This window comes from Rhinolophus ferrumequinum, chromosome 9 (genome assembly GCF_004115265.2).
Source record: "Rhinolophus ferrumequinum isolate MPI-CBG mRhiFer1 chromosome 9, mRhiFer1_v1.p, whole genome shotgun sequence".
Classification (NCBI taxonomy): domain Eukaryota; kingdom Metazoa; phylum Chordata; class Mammalia; order Chiroptera; family Rhinolophidae; genus Rhinolophus; species Rhinolophus ferrumequinum.
The window spans coordinates 46,514,514-46,529,984 of NC_046292.1; the positions used below are offsets into that span (position 1 = coordinate 46,514,514).

Consider the following 15,471-nt stretch of genomic DNA (forward strand, 5'->3'; position numbering starts at 1 on the left):
TATCTTTTCCCATTCAGTAGGATCCCTTCTTGTTTTATTGATGGTTTCCTTTGCTGTGAAAAAACTTTTTAGTTTGATATAATCCCATATGTTTATTTTTTCTCTTAGTTCCCTCGAGCGAGGGTATGTATCAGTAAAAATCTTACTCCGGGTAATGTCTGAGAAGTTTCTTCCTATATTTTCTTCTAGGTATTTTATGGTTTCAGATCTTACATTTAAGTCTTTAAGCCATTTTGAATTTATTTTTGTATATGGTGTAAGGAGGTGGTCCAACTTCATTTTTTTGCATGTGTCTGTCCAGGTTTCCCAGCACCATTTATTGAATAGACTGTCATTACTCCATCGTACATTCTTGCTTCCATTGTCGTAGATTAAATGGCCATATAGGCGTGGATTTATTTCTGGACTCTCTATTCTGTTCCATTGATCTATGTGTCTGTTTTTATGCCAGTACCATGCTGTTTTGATTACTGTAGCCTTGTAGTATAATTTGAAGTCAGGTATTGTTATACCTCCCACTTTGTTCTTATTTCTCAAGATTGCCTTTGCTATTCGGGGTCTTTTATGGTCCCATATAAATTTTAGGATTATATGTTCTATTTCTGTGAAAAACGACGTTGGCAGTTTAATAGGAATTGCATTGAATATGTACATTGCCTTAGGCAGTATGGACATTTTAACTATATTAATTCTTCCTATCCATGAACATGATATGTGTTTTCATCTATTTATATCTTCCTTCATTCCTTTCTTCAGTGTCTTATAATTTTCTGAGTATAGATCTTTTACTTCTTTGGTTAAATTTATTCCCAGGTATTTTATAGTCTTTGGAGCGATTGTAAATGGGATTGTTTTTTTAATTTCTCCTTCTGATGTTTTATTATTGGTATATACAAATGCAACTGATTTCTGAATATTAATTTTGTATCCTGCTACTTTACTAAATTCATCTATCAGCTCTAATAGCTTCTTGGTGGAGTCTTTAGGGTTCTCTATATATAGTATCATATCGTCTGCATACATGTATTATTTTAAAGGCTTGAGATAATTGGTTTTTTTTCCCTCTTAAAATATTATGAAATTAAATATTTGGAGATCTGTGGAGATGGAGCATAATCTGGGTACAAAGTATTTTATTTAGTTTGTTACTAAAAGTCACACAGACATGACTATTTAAAATAATAAACATCATGTTTTAAAAAACTATAAACAAAAAAATTTAGCCCAACGTTTTCCACGAAGTTTATAATATTGGAAATCTTACAGACTATCATCTTATCTAATTGAAATATATTCCACTGTCCAGGACCTACTTTTATTAAGCCAGTTATTTCTAGATTTGGCCATCCTCCCTGCTACTATTGATATTGCAGAGAATACATGCATACATTCTTAAAAGTAGAGATACCCAATTTTCTAGAAATTACGAATTTTCATAAAACCTTACTCAACATAGGTTGGTTTTTTAGAACTGTTAGCTTATTTCTTTTAGTTCCTGGATAAGATTTTCATTATTTTTATGCCTGCCTTAAATTTCTTAGGGTGCTTAAGATTTGGCTTAGTCACTGTGACTATTCATTATGGAACTAACCCTCTTAGTCACAGTAAGGGCTACTAGAAAGTGTAACATGATATCTGCTTTCAAGGAGTTTATGGACTAGTGGGAAAGACAAAATTAATACTCTCAAGAAAGATCAGAGAATAATTAAATGTTAAACATATACATTTTTTTGTATGTGCAGTAGTTTCATTGTTTTGTGTCTCTTATAGTTGATGTTAATTTGGACTACAGAAATTGGGGAGAGATTTGTGATGAGAGGGAAGGGGACTGTGATGGGATTTGAGCATGTGTGGGATTTGAAGGACAGCAGGATTTAGATGCACAGAAAGACAGTTCTTAGAAGTAGAGGAAACACTGTAAGGAGAAACATGAAAAAGGGTTAATATGAGGTATAGAGGAAAGAGTGAGACTATCTTCTTTGCAGAAAAGAAGCTTTGTTTGGAAGAATATCAGGAAGATAAATAACAAAGGTAGAATTGGTCCAGATTATATACATTACCATGAAAACAAGATAAATTTGGAGTTGATGAAATAAGCTAGGGTCCCCGGCTAATAGATTGCAATGTTCAAATGGATTATAAAACTTTGAAGGGTGATTCCTAAAATGCAGCATGTTTCTCTTACTGCCCTCTATTTTTTATTAGGACTATAGGGGTAGAAGGGGGCTCTGCTGTATCATTTTTCAACCTCCCACCTCCTTCAGTTCCCTCAAGGAAAATTAAACTTCCTTCACCAAAATGAAGTGATAACATTTTAGGTCTTACAATGTGCCAGGAACATTATATATATTAACATATTTACTTCTCACAACAACCCAATAAGGTAAATAGTATCCCCCTTTTACACACAAGGACACTGAAGCACAGGAGTATTAACTTGTGAAAGGTGACACAGCTAAGTAGCAGAAGAGCTGAAATGAATTTGGGTACTCATGTTAAACTGCCCCCTCTGTTGGCATTAGGAAGTTACTGCAGGTTCTTTCGCAAGGGAGTACATTGACTTGCATTTCTATCATTTTTCAGCTTCATTCTGCTTTCTCTTGCTTCCTATCCATCCTAGAGGCTAGTGTCTATGATCTATTATCTCAAGTATCACTTCTTCCACATTCAGCCAATGTTTCTGTATTTTTATGTCTTCTGTGTTCCTATAGAACCCTGTGAATACCTCTGTCACAAGACTTACAAAGGGTTTAATAATTATCATTGTATTTGTCTGTATTTATTAAGGAAAGGACTATCAACTTATAAAATCTTTTTTTATAGACAGATAACAAAGTGATTATTCACATCAACAATGAGCTAAGTAGAAACTGCATAAATAACAGAGGACTCAACATATTTGCAGTAGAAGTGGCACCAAAGTCTACAATGGTAATGTACTGTTTTCTAATGAAAGCTTTTGTTTCATCAATTTGAAAAAATATTTTTGCTATTAATGCTATGAACAAATGTATATATGAGATAAAGTGGAAAAATATTTTACGTGTGATATTCGTATTAGTATCATCTCATTCTAGGAGATAGGACACTTTGGTTCTAATCCAGTTCTCACTATTTGGTTCAGTGATTATGGGGCATTCACTTAACCTCTGTTCCAATCTCTTTAAGTGTAAAATTAATATAATATCATCAGCTTCAGGTACTTCACAAGATAAATGTAAAGATAAAATGATATACATGAAAGCACTTTTGAACATCATATAGAAATACAAAATGGTGTTAATAGCAATAGGAATTTTGATCATCGAAAATACTTTTATGTACATTATTTAGATTTTCTAAGATAACCTGAAAGAGAAAATGCTTCTGACTTTTAGATAACTAACTAAGTCAAGAAAGAGCCAGGAACAGCTGTAGTTCTGGTGTTAGCAGAACTCTGAGTTGAATCAGGAGTTTAAAGGCAGAGACAGATAGTAGACTCTGAAATCAGTCTAGTGAAGGGAACAAAGAAAACACCTTTCTCTCTCCATACTCTCCCTGAAATCCTAAAACATCTAGAACGGGATAAAGAGAGATTATCTTTTCTGTTATCCCAATGAAGGTTTTTAAAAATATTCTCAGTAGTAAGGAAAAGATATTTACTCCCCTTTCCACTACCCTTTTTAACCCACATTCACAAACACCAACTATCAACTATTATATTAGTGTAGAATTTAGGCTGGATTATCCTGTTAGACACCAGATCATAGGTTGAGGGTCCCTGCTAAGGACACATATTACAGAATTTTATATGCACAGGGATGTTTTTTACATAGGGTCTAGAAATGTTGTCCTATTGAAAAGTTAGCCAAAAATAACACTATATATAAAAAAAGTAAAAGCCTTCTGTTTTTATATACAGGTTTGTCAACATGTAATGCCTCTGAATGAACGACAAGAATGGATATATTATTGTGTGTATTCCCTTATGTCGTAAATACTGTTTTTAGGAAATAATTCTACGTGAGACTGTCAAACTAAGAAGAATTATTTCAGGTTTAGTCTGTTATTTGTTGATCAACTACATGCTAATCAACTTAACTGATGTACATAAATAATCTAGTTTGTATGCATTTACATTTCATGCTATATTATATACTTTATTATTAAATATAAATCATTTTTTAATGTGTGGCCTTACTTAGGGGGAAATCTCTCCACATTTTATGAATAGCGAATCAAAATAAAATTACAGGTAAGCTTTTAATAAGCAATACTCAATGAATTCTACAAAAGCCTATACACTTTTTTTTAGGTAAATATCAGCTTTTAATATTCCACATAAACAAAAAGCTCTGTGGGCTCCTTTTTCCCCCCAGAGTAAAGGGGTCTTGACACCAATAAGTGAGAAAATCATGTGGCTTATGCCCAGCTGTGATTGTTCACATCTTGCTCTGACCTTGTGATGGAATGACAAAAAATCCTATATAAGGTTCTGGCTGGGCTGAGGTTTTGTCCGTTAATAGCCCAGGAAGCTGATTTGTGGTGATCTGTTGGACTTGGACCAGCTAGCTTGTTTTCTCCTTTTTTTTCTCTTTTTTTCTTTTGTGCAGTTAATTTTTTCTTTTGTCTTTACACTTTTTCTTATTTTCTTTATAACTTTCCATTTTCTTATTTTTCTTTGTCCTCTTTTCTGTTTTATTTTTTCCTTTTCTTTTCTCATCTTTTTCTTTGTTCTTTTCTCATTTTTCTCTAGTTTTTATTTTCCTTGTTCTTTTCCTTTAAAAGTTTTTTAAGTTAGTATAGTTAGCATTGTTAGTACATTTAGTACAGTTACCATTGTTTACTATTACTTATTATCATCGTTAGTAAGCCGACTTCACATTGTTAGTATCAGCATAGCGTAGTTAGTATCGTTTATTGGCATCATTAGTAAGCACAGTTAGCATTGTTAGAACTAATTAACACACTTAGCATAGTTAGTACTGTTTGTTAGCATAGTTAGCATTGATAGCTAGTATTATGTGTTAGTGTAGTTAGCGGGTCACCATGTTGCATGACCTTGCAGCCATCTCTACTGACAAGGAGCCCAATATTGACCATTACAAGCTCTTGAACACCATGGGCCAGGGAAGCTTTGGCAAGGTGAGGTTGGCCTGGCATATTTTGACAGGGGCAGAGGTGGCTGTCAAAGCCATTCACCAGCAGGGCTTGTTAGAAGTTCATTGCCTGAGGGTACTGAGCCACCCAAACGTTGTGAAGTTAGTTGAGGTCGTTGAGATGAAGCACAGACTATTCCTGATTATGGAGCTTGTGCGTGGAGTGGACATACACCGCTGTCTGAAACACCATGGCCGCCTGAGCGAGAGCGAGGCCTGACGCATGTTCCGGCAGCTGGTATCCGCCCTGCAATACTGCCACCAGCAGGACATCCAGCACAGGGACCTGAAACCAGAGAATGTGCTTCTAGATTCAGAACTGAATGTAATTATAGGCTTTGGCCTCAACAAGGAATTCACTGGCCGTAAGCCAAGCATGGTCTGCGGCAACTTCTCTTACGTCGCCCAGAGCTCTTCCTGGGCCAAAACTGTGACAGCCCCGGGATAGACGTGTGGAGCTGGGAGTGCTGCTCTATGAGATGACCACTGGGACTGCGCCGTTCGCACGAAGGTACTTCTTTATGCTCCGGCAGCGGGTTCTGAGAGGGTGCATCCTTGTGCCCTCTTACATGTCCTACGAGTGTCTCATAATCTTAAAGAAGTTACTGACCGTCAATCCCAGCGACAGAGCCATGCTAGAAAACCCGATGAAGGAGCGATGGCTAAACGTGGGCCAAAAGGAAGAACTCAGGCCTTACACGGAGCCACCCCGTGACGACATGGACCCCTGGGTGACCCACAGGATGATGAAGACGGGGTTTGAGCAGGAGCACATTGAGGAGTCAGTGACATGCAGGAGTTACAACAGACTGATGGGCAAATATCTGATCCTCAGCACAAAGAACCCGCAGTAAAGGTCTGCACCATCAAAGTTAAGCCCTTCTGTTACTCAGATTTGAACAGCCCCAGGCCTTCCCCAACCCACAAGGTTCAGCCAACAGGCCAGAGGGCAAAGAGCCTGCCAGTTCTCTAGTCAGCCTGCTGTTGAGGACCAGCACTCCCAACCCAGCCCGGAATCGAGGACCAGCACTCGCCAACCCAGCCCGGAATCGAGGACCAGCACTCGCCAACCCAGCCCGGAATCGAGGACCAGCACTCCCCAACCCAGGCCAGAATCGAGGACCAGCACTCCCCAACCCAGCCCAGAATCGATGACCAGCACTCCGCAACCCAGGCCGGAATCGAGGACCAGCACTCGCCAACCCAGCCCGGAATCGAGGACCAGCACTCGCCAACCCAGGCCAGAATCGAGGACCAGCACTCGCCAACCCAGCCCGGAATCGAGGACCAGCACTCCGCAACCCAGGCCAGAATCGAGGACCAGCACTCGCCAACCCAGCCCGGAATCGAGGACCTACACTCCCCAACCCAGGCCAGAATCGAGGACCAGCACTCCCCAACCCAGGCCAGAATCGAGGACCAGCACTCCCCAACCCAGCCCAGAATCGAGGACCAGCACTCGCCAACTCAGCCCGGAATAGAGGGGAATCGAGGACCAGCACTCGCCAACCCAGCCTGGAATCGAGGACCAGCACTCGCCTACCCAGCCCGGAGTAGAGGACCAGCAGCCCCCAACCCAGGCCAGAATCCAGGACCAGCAGTCCCCAACCCAGGCCAGAATTGAGGACCAGCACAGACATGGAAGATTTACTCTATGCTGGACGTCCTGATGGTGTGACCCTAGCCTCTCCCGTGGGCCATGGCCAAGGCTCTCAGTAGGTGGCTAGGAGGTTCTTGACCCTTATGTTAAGCCACTTGTGCTATTGGTCATCCACCAAGAAGCAATGTAAAGCCTAAGTAATGCTTAAATGGTGGACGGCCAAGGCAGGGCCACAGTCAGATCCTCTAGGAAGGTCAAGCCCATTAACACAAACCCAATGGTGTTAAAAAGGGACTTATTATGAGTAACAAGAAACTCATTTCTCCTTGATAGCTCTGAAGTGATTTCAGGAACTGAGGACGAGAGACCAAATATAAAAAACAATGTTCCCATTGCTCAAATCGCTCAGGAAATTCCAAGGGTGCTGTGAGCCAAGAACCCCTGATGAAGACCAAACGTACATGAGAAATATATTTTTGTCATCTGAATGACTTAACATCAAGTTAGAAGACTCCCATGTGAATTTATACCAGTTTAACTTCTAAAACGTATGAAAACTGCTTCTTCACAGCTCTGACCCACCCAGTTATTGATGTCACCAAATTACATCTTTATGCATTGTGTGTCCCAAAACATAGACTGATAATTGTTTTTTTATACATTAGTCTTTTAAGTCAAGTAGAAAACACAAAGGAGAGCTACAGACCAATGTTGCAATAGTACCAGCTTTTATAATCATTGACGCATTGACTTAGAGCAGAAATCTTCATTTCTTCATAAGACTTTGAGTTACTACCCAGTGTCCATTCCTTCCAACCTGAAGAACGCCCTTCATGCAGGGCAGGTCTAGTGGTAAAGAAGTCTCTCAGCTGTGGATTATCTGGGAATGTCCAAATGTCCCCCTCATTTTTAAAGGACAGTTTTGCCAGATGCAGGATTCTTAGTTGACAGTTTTTTTCCTTCAATGCTTTGAATACATCAATCCACTGCTCTCTGGTCTTCATGGTTTCTGATGAGAAATCTGCTCATGAACTTATTGGCAAATATAGGATGAAAGATACCTCCTCTTGGCTTTATAGATATTAATAATGTACCTTATCTGGTCCCACTTAACACAATGTTTTCCTATAATATTGTGACATCAGTTAAGTTGTAGCATCGTTTTGAGACCAATCAGAATTTAAGAAAAAGGAATTGAATATTTCAAATGTCGACACTATAAGGTCTTTAAAAGACAAAAATTATGACAGATTTTCAAATTATAAATGAAAAATTCACTAAAGCACCCTACAAATTTTAATTTTCAAATAAAGTAAGTATCAGCCTTTAATATTCCACATAAACAAAAAGCTCTTTGGGGTCCCTTTCTTTTAGTGGTATGAGAATATCTAGAAAAATTTAATTCAAGTCCCGAAATACTTGATCATAGGTTGATAGTAATTCTTTATCTAACCAAATATAATTGATTAACACATAAGTATGTTTTCTTTAAATTCAAGAGGTGCTCTCCTTTTTCAGGGTAATTTCACACAGATTAATCATATTACTTTCAAAGGTAAATTTGCATGTGGTTTAATTTAAAAAGTACAAAGATGCAGAGCTTACCAAAAGACATCTGGATGCTTTTCGGTGTTCTAGGTCCCATCCCTGCCTGTCTCTTTAGTGTCAACATTAAAGCTTCCTATGAATGAGTTTTATCTACAAACATTCCCTCTATGGTAGCTTTTTCCAACTGTTATTTCATCTGTTCTAGACTCTTTAAGAAACCTTTCATTCCCCATCTCTCTTTATCATTATTTCTGTTGTCTACATTTGCCATGCACACTTTCTTTTTTTTTTTTAAGATTTTATTGGGGAAGGGGAACAGGACTTTATTGGGGAACAGTATGTACTTCCAGGACTTTTTTCCAAGTCAAGTTATTGTCCTTTCAATCTTAGTTGTGGAGGGTGCCATTCAACTTCAAGTTGTTGTCCCTTCAGTCTTAGCTGTGGAAGGCACAGCCCAGCCCCAGGTCCAGCTGCCGTTCTCTAGTTGCAGGGGGCACAGCCCACCATCCCCTGCGGGAGTCAAACTGGCAACCTTGTGGTTGAGAGGACACGTTCCAACCAACAGCCATTTGGGAGGCAGCTCAGCGCAAGATGCCGTGTTCAATCTTAGTTGCAGGGGGCTCTGCCCCCCATCCCTTGCGGGACTTGAGGAATCGAACTGGCATGAGAGCCCACTGGCCCATGTGGGAATCGAACCGGCAGCCTTCAGAGTTAGGAGCACGGAGCTCTAACCGCCTGAGCCACCCGGCCAGCCCCCATGCACACTTTCTTGACTCCCATTCATTCTTTCCAGTTAATTCAACTAGTAGTTGTTCCCCCTTAGGCACTGATAACTTCCTTGTCATTAAATCCAGAGAGTACTTGAATGTCTTCTCTCCAATGTTGGACACTGTTGATCTTTCTGAGACACCATATTCTTCAGATTTTCTTCCACCTCTGACAGTTCTAGTCAGACTTCTTTTCAATCATACTTCTGTAGCTTCTCCCAATGTCCACATTTTGTCTCATCTTACGTCCTTTGGATGTAACGTTTCCTACTTGCCTATTGAAGATATCTTCCCTCCCCCTTCTCTCTTCTTGCTTCACATCTCGGCGAATACATTCCTTTTTCCAGAATTCTTTCCTGATTACTCGCCCAGGCAAGACTACTTTCATGGCACTAAAACTTTGTGTTCACTCTTTGTTGTCGCATTCTTTACTCTGTACTGAAATTACTGTTTATCTGTACCCTTCACTAGGCTAGAAGCAGGGACAGTTATAATTCTAGCATATGCCATAAAAGCCATAGTAGATATGCAATAAATATTTGTTGGATGGTTGAATAAAGTGGGCAGAAAATTAAACTTATATGAGGTATGTATTTTTTCTAATTCTTAGGACTATTTGTAAATTGAAAATAGGAACATAAGAAAAAGGTCTCATTGCTATTTAACACCATGTATTCAGACTTTGTTTTTCATGTCTTTTATTAACAGATTAAAAACAAAACAAAATGAAATAAAAATTTAATTTTTTCACTGATTATGTGTGCAGTTTTAAATGGGAGGGGAATAGACTAAATAATCAGTAATTCCTACCTACTTTAAAATTCTACAGTTCTAATATTTTAAAACCAAATTAGTGTTAAGTATCAAATGCTGTCAGAAGCAATACTTAAATTGTTTAATAATTTTGTTGACTTTCCATTAGATATTGTAGTAGACCTGTTTTGTTTTGTTTTGTTTTTTAAGCCAGTGGCCTTCTTTTAGGTCTATTTTTGGTGTCGGTTACATATGAAGCAGAAACTTAATATACCACACTAATCATATTTTGGATGTAAACCAGGAAAATGGAAATATATTTCTGATTTTGGCCACCAGAGGGTGAGCTTATTATTTTATTCATTAGGGAGACAGAGACAGAGAGACTGATAACGTTTCTCAGCTCTAGGTTAAGTCCTTTATAACTTCTAAGATTGCTTTGGTGAAATATATTGTATATTGCGGATACATCGGCAGAGGCATGCATACCTCTTCATATTAGAGAATTATTTCTAAATTGTAAAGTGGATACCAAATAGTATGCTCTTAAAAGGTACTGACTTTCACTTTGTTAAAAAAAAAAAAAAATGGAGACCAGCCTTGAAAATTCCCTGAGCAGACAAAACCAGGTTAGCCATAGAAATAAACCTTAATTTAGCTTGCTTTGCAAGACTAGATTGACCTCGGCCATTTCTTGCTTATGCCTCTGGAAATCGTAAGCAAAACTTGAACTGTTTCCCAAGGTTGATAGGACGTAACCACTGAAAATTCTAATATTATAACCAATACCTGTGAAGCATCAACAGTCACTGTTTTCCCACTATGTAAGTAAGCTGCCTTATAATAATATACCCCTGACCCTCACTCCATGTTTTGGTTTGAGCACCCCTGGTTTGCAAACTGCCTTTTTGGTGAGTGCACAGTAAACTTTTAGTGATCACAACTTCAGTGATTCATTGGTTTTACTTCTGTTATATCTGAACCTTTGACAACTTCTTCATGAAGTTACAAATATAAGGGCATATAGAGATAGCCCTGCTAGCCTGTATTTGCTACTCAGCCTAGCGTAATTTCTTAAATTAAGCGTGGTGTGACAAACAAACAAACAAACTACATAATGATGTGTGGAGAATTTTTATACGGAGAAGTAAGGCAAATAGTGGAACTGATTTAGGGAAAGTAGATGAGATTCATGTGTAGAGACAATTTAGGGGTCAGGAAATAGGAATGGTTGCTGAAAGTGTAAGGGATAAAAGATTTTGGTTACTTTGAAGTGTCTGTGCTTATGAACTATGGCTAGTATTGTCAAAGGAATACAAAGAATAGGCATTCTCAACTGTTACAAATAATACTAGGGGCCTGTGTTTGTGATATTTGTCCACAGTGAATGTGTATGTTAAACATAGGTACTCTATTTTTTACATAATACATTTCTAAAGATATATATGAATGTTAAAAAGAAGACCTACGTATTATAAAGGGGTTAGAGGTACAGTTCCATTCCCCCAAGATTTATATATATATATATAATATAGTATATATTATATATATTATATGTTGTATAATATATATTATAATTATATATAATTTTATAATATATTAATATATAATATACAATATACATTAATATATTAATATATATCATATACTAATATATATAATTATATATTAATACATAATTAATATATAATTATATAATTAATACATATTTTTATATATTTCTAATTCTTTTAGACACAATTGGTAAATATCCAACATTTTATACATATTCTTAATTTTATTCCTTACAACTTAACACAAAATCAACCAACTTAAGTTCAAGGGCAGCTTAAATTCAATCATGTGACTGAGACTAATGTCAACATATAATGCAAATGCAATAGAACCAGTTACAGAATACTAGCATTATATGCTTTCTGGCAATTTCAGATATGAATATGCAAAATGACTAAAAAGTGAATTTCTCTTTTTAAACATCTGTGCCTTTTTAAAACATCTGTTGCAAAAATTTCTGGATTTAGCCTTTGAAAGAATTGTTTTCTTAGCAGAGCAGCAACAATTTTAGGAGTAGGCTGGTGAATGATAAATAGGGACATAACAATTAGCAATTATCTATTATACGTGGTGTGACAATTAAGTTTGCGAACTTGTTGCAATGATGTTGCTAACCTTTATTGATATCAGAGGGATTATTCATTATGAATTTGTACCAACTGGACAGACAGTTAAACAAGTTTACTATTTGGAGGTGCTGAAAAGGCTGCATGAAAACGTTAGATGACCTGAACTTTTCACCAACAATTCATGGCTCTTCCATCATGAAAATGCACCAGTACACCCAGCACTGTCTGGGAGGGAGTTTTTAGCCAGTAAACAAATAACTGTATTGGAACACCCTCCCTACTCACTTGATCTGGCCCCCAATGACTTCTTTCTTTACCCGAAGATAAAGGAAATATTGAAAGGAAGACATTTTGATGACATTAAGGACATAAAGTGTAATAACGACAGCTCTGATGGCCATTCCAGAAGGAGTTCCAAAATTGCTTTGAAGGGTGGACTAGGTGCTGGTGTTGGTGCATAGTTTCCCAAGGGGAGAACTTCAAAGGTGACCATAGTGATATTCAGTAATGAGGTATGTAGCACTTTTTCTAGGATGAGTTCACGACTTTAATTTGTGTAACCTTCGTATATTGCATGAGTTATAATAGAGAAGTAGTAGACATGATCTCTGTCCTTAAGAAAAGAGATGATCAAATGAGTCACATGTTAGCCTATTAAGGAATAATATTAAGTCTCAAGTTAGTAAACACTGATCATTAAGCATAAACCAGTGATGAGGTTATGGGAACAGAAGAGGAAGGGAAGGCTTGTCCAATTTGGGGGAGGGGTAGGGAGATAAGATTCTCTTGGAAGACTGAAGAAATGAAAGAGGTGTAGTTTGACACTAAGTAGAGCTTTTATTTGTTTTTAGTTATGCAATGCAATGTAGTTTAAAATTTTTAAATATAAAAGAGGCACATTGTAGTAACTATTCAAAGAAATGATTCATGGGCTTTAAACTACTGAGAAGTACTACACTAAAATATTAGATTAAGTTTGATAGAACAAGTTTGGACAAGTTGGAAAGACTAGTTAGTGTGGGATGGAAGAATCAGGGGGACAACTTAGAACTTTAACTGATCTTAAGGGATAAGAGAGATTTAAAAGGGGGGCGAGGGAAAGAAAATTTCAAGCACTTTTTTCATGTTTTTCACGTTTGCTAGAATTTCTTGTATATCTGCCTTTTAATATCACAGGCAATAGGCCAATTGATCATATATATATACATATATATACACATACATACATACATACATGTATATAAGTGTAGAGCACTGCGTTAGTTACTGCGTATACAGAGGTTAACAAGTTACACATTGTTCCTGCTCTCATTTTATATGTATAGTCTATCAGAAAAGATATGCTGTGAACAAGTACTACACGCTGAACCTTTAACATCCAGTTTCTAAATGCCTCCATCCTTCATGAAGCCTTTAATCCTCTCCCTAATCCAGAAAAAACACAATTCTATTTTTTGAGCTCTATTTTAAAACGAATACTTTCTTTTCTGTGATTTTTAAATTTTATATTAAAAATTATCACACAATAAATTTGACCTTATCTTGGGAGGGGGACAAGGTTGTATAGTTCTATTTACACATGTATAAATCAAGTTAAACACCGTTACAATCAGATCAGTTCTACCACCAAAAAACTCCTTTGTACTATACCTTACAGTCACATCCTCCTCCTCTTACCCTCCAACACACACACACACACACACACTCTCGCTCTCTCGCTCTCTCGCTCTCTCGCTCTCTCGCTCTCTCGCTCTCTCTCTCCCTCTCTCCTAGCCCCTGGCAATCACTGATCTGTGTTCCATCACTATGGTTTTCTCTTTTTGAGGATGTCATAGAGGGATCACGCAGTATGTAACCTTTTGAGATTGAGTTCTTTCACTCAGTATAATGTCTTTGAGAATCTATCAATAGATTCTATTAATAATTTGTTCCTTTTATTCCTGAGTAGTATTTCATTATATGGGTGCATCACAATTTGTTTATTCATTCATCTGTTAGGTTGTTTCCAATTTGGGGCAGATTAAAAGAGCTGCTGTAAACATTCATGTATAGGTTCTTATGTGAACATACGTTTGCATTTCTCTAGAGTAGATACCCAAAGGTTGCTGGGTTATATGGTTAGTATATGTTTGACTTTTTAAAAACAACCTGCCAAAGTATTTTCCATGATGGCTGTACCATTCTGCATTTCTATCCAGCAATGTATGCGAGTTCCATTTGTTCTGCATTCTCATTAGCACCCGGTGTCAGCAGTACTTTTTATTTTAGCCATTCTAATAGACGTGCAGTGGTATTGTTGCAGAAAAACGGCAAGGACTGAGAAACTCAAGCAGCATGCAGAGATCAGGGAGAACACAGCTTTATTACGCGGGCGGGCTTAGCGGAATCCTTCCTAAAAGACTGAGCCCCTAGCAAGGTTTTGAGCAAGTTTTTATGGGTTGGGGACTTCCTTGGGTTGGGGAAGGGGGAGGTGTCGTCTGGTGATTGGCTCGGGGTGTGGCTTGGAGGGGGTTATGCGGAAGTGGGCTAGGGCTTAGGCTGGGACCTCTCTCCACTCGGGCCACCATTTTAGCTCAGTTCCACGTGGAAGGGAACCATTTTAAGGTCAGTTTCCCCAACAGTATCTCATAGTGGTTCTAATTTGCATTTTCCTAAGGACTAATACTGTTGAGCAACTTTTCACATGGCTTCTTTGCCCTCTGTATATATCCTCCTCAGTGAGGTATCTCTTCAAGTCTTTCGACCATTTTAAATTGGGTTGTTTGTTTTCTTACTGTTGACTTTTTAGGGTTCTTTATAAATCCTGTATATATCTTTTGTTGGATATGTGATTTGCAAATATCTTCTACTAGCCTGTAACTTTCTTTTCTCTGAACTGGATCTATGGAGAGCAAAAGTTTTTTTTAATTTTGATGAAGTCCAATTTATCAGTTTTTCCTTTACAGTGTTTGGTGTCAAACCTAAGAAGTTATTGCCTAATCTCAGGTCACAAAGATTTTCTCCTGTTTTCTTCTAAAAGTTTTATAGTTAATTTTATCTTCTACATTTATACCTATGATCTATTTTGAGTTAACTTTTGTGTCACTTACGAGGTTTAGGTTGAGGTTCACTTTTTTTTCAATATATCAATTATTGCAGCACTATTTGCTGAAAAGATTATCCTTTTACATTAATTTGCTCTTGTGCCTTTGTTGAAAATCATCTAACCATATAGTTGCATATATTTGTGTGGGTCTGTTTTTGGACTATTATTTTGTTCCATTGATCTATATATCTTTCCTTTAACAAATAATACACTGTCTTGATTACTGTAGCTTTAAATGTGGTAAGTCTTATAATCAGGTAATGTGATTCCTCTAATTTCATTGTTCGTTTTCAAAACCATTCTAGTTATTCTAGTTTCTTTACCTTTCCAAGTAAATTTTAGAAGTGGCTTGTTTATATCTGCAAAAACTCTTGCTGGGATTTTGATTCATAATTGTGTTAAATGTATTGATCATTTGGGGGCAATTGACATGTTTATTGTGTTGATGATTCCAATC

At 37.5% G+C, this 15,471-nt stretch overlaps 1 protein-coding gene across 2 annotated transcripts in view; it reads left to right on the plus strand.

Annotated features, from left to right (window-relative positions):
• EFCAB7 (EF-hand calcium binding domain 7) overlaps positions 1-4,624 on the plus strand; it is a 47,321-nt gene extending 42,697 nt beyond the window's left edge. For both annotated transcript variants that reach the window (XM_033113383.1, XM_033113384.1), the window contains exons 13-14: positions 2,824-2,931; positions 3,902-4,624. In XM_033113383.1, coding sequence (XP_032969274.1) covers positions 2,824-2,931; positions 3,902-3,976 — 183 coding nt within the window. In that variant the 3' untranslated portion in view covers positions 3,977-4,624. The remainder of the gene's footprint in view (positions 1-2,823; positions 2,932-3,901) is intronic.
• The last annotated feature ends 10,847 nt before the right edge of the window (positions 4,625-15,471 follow it).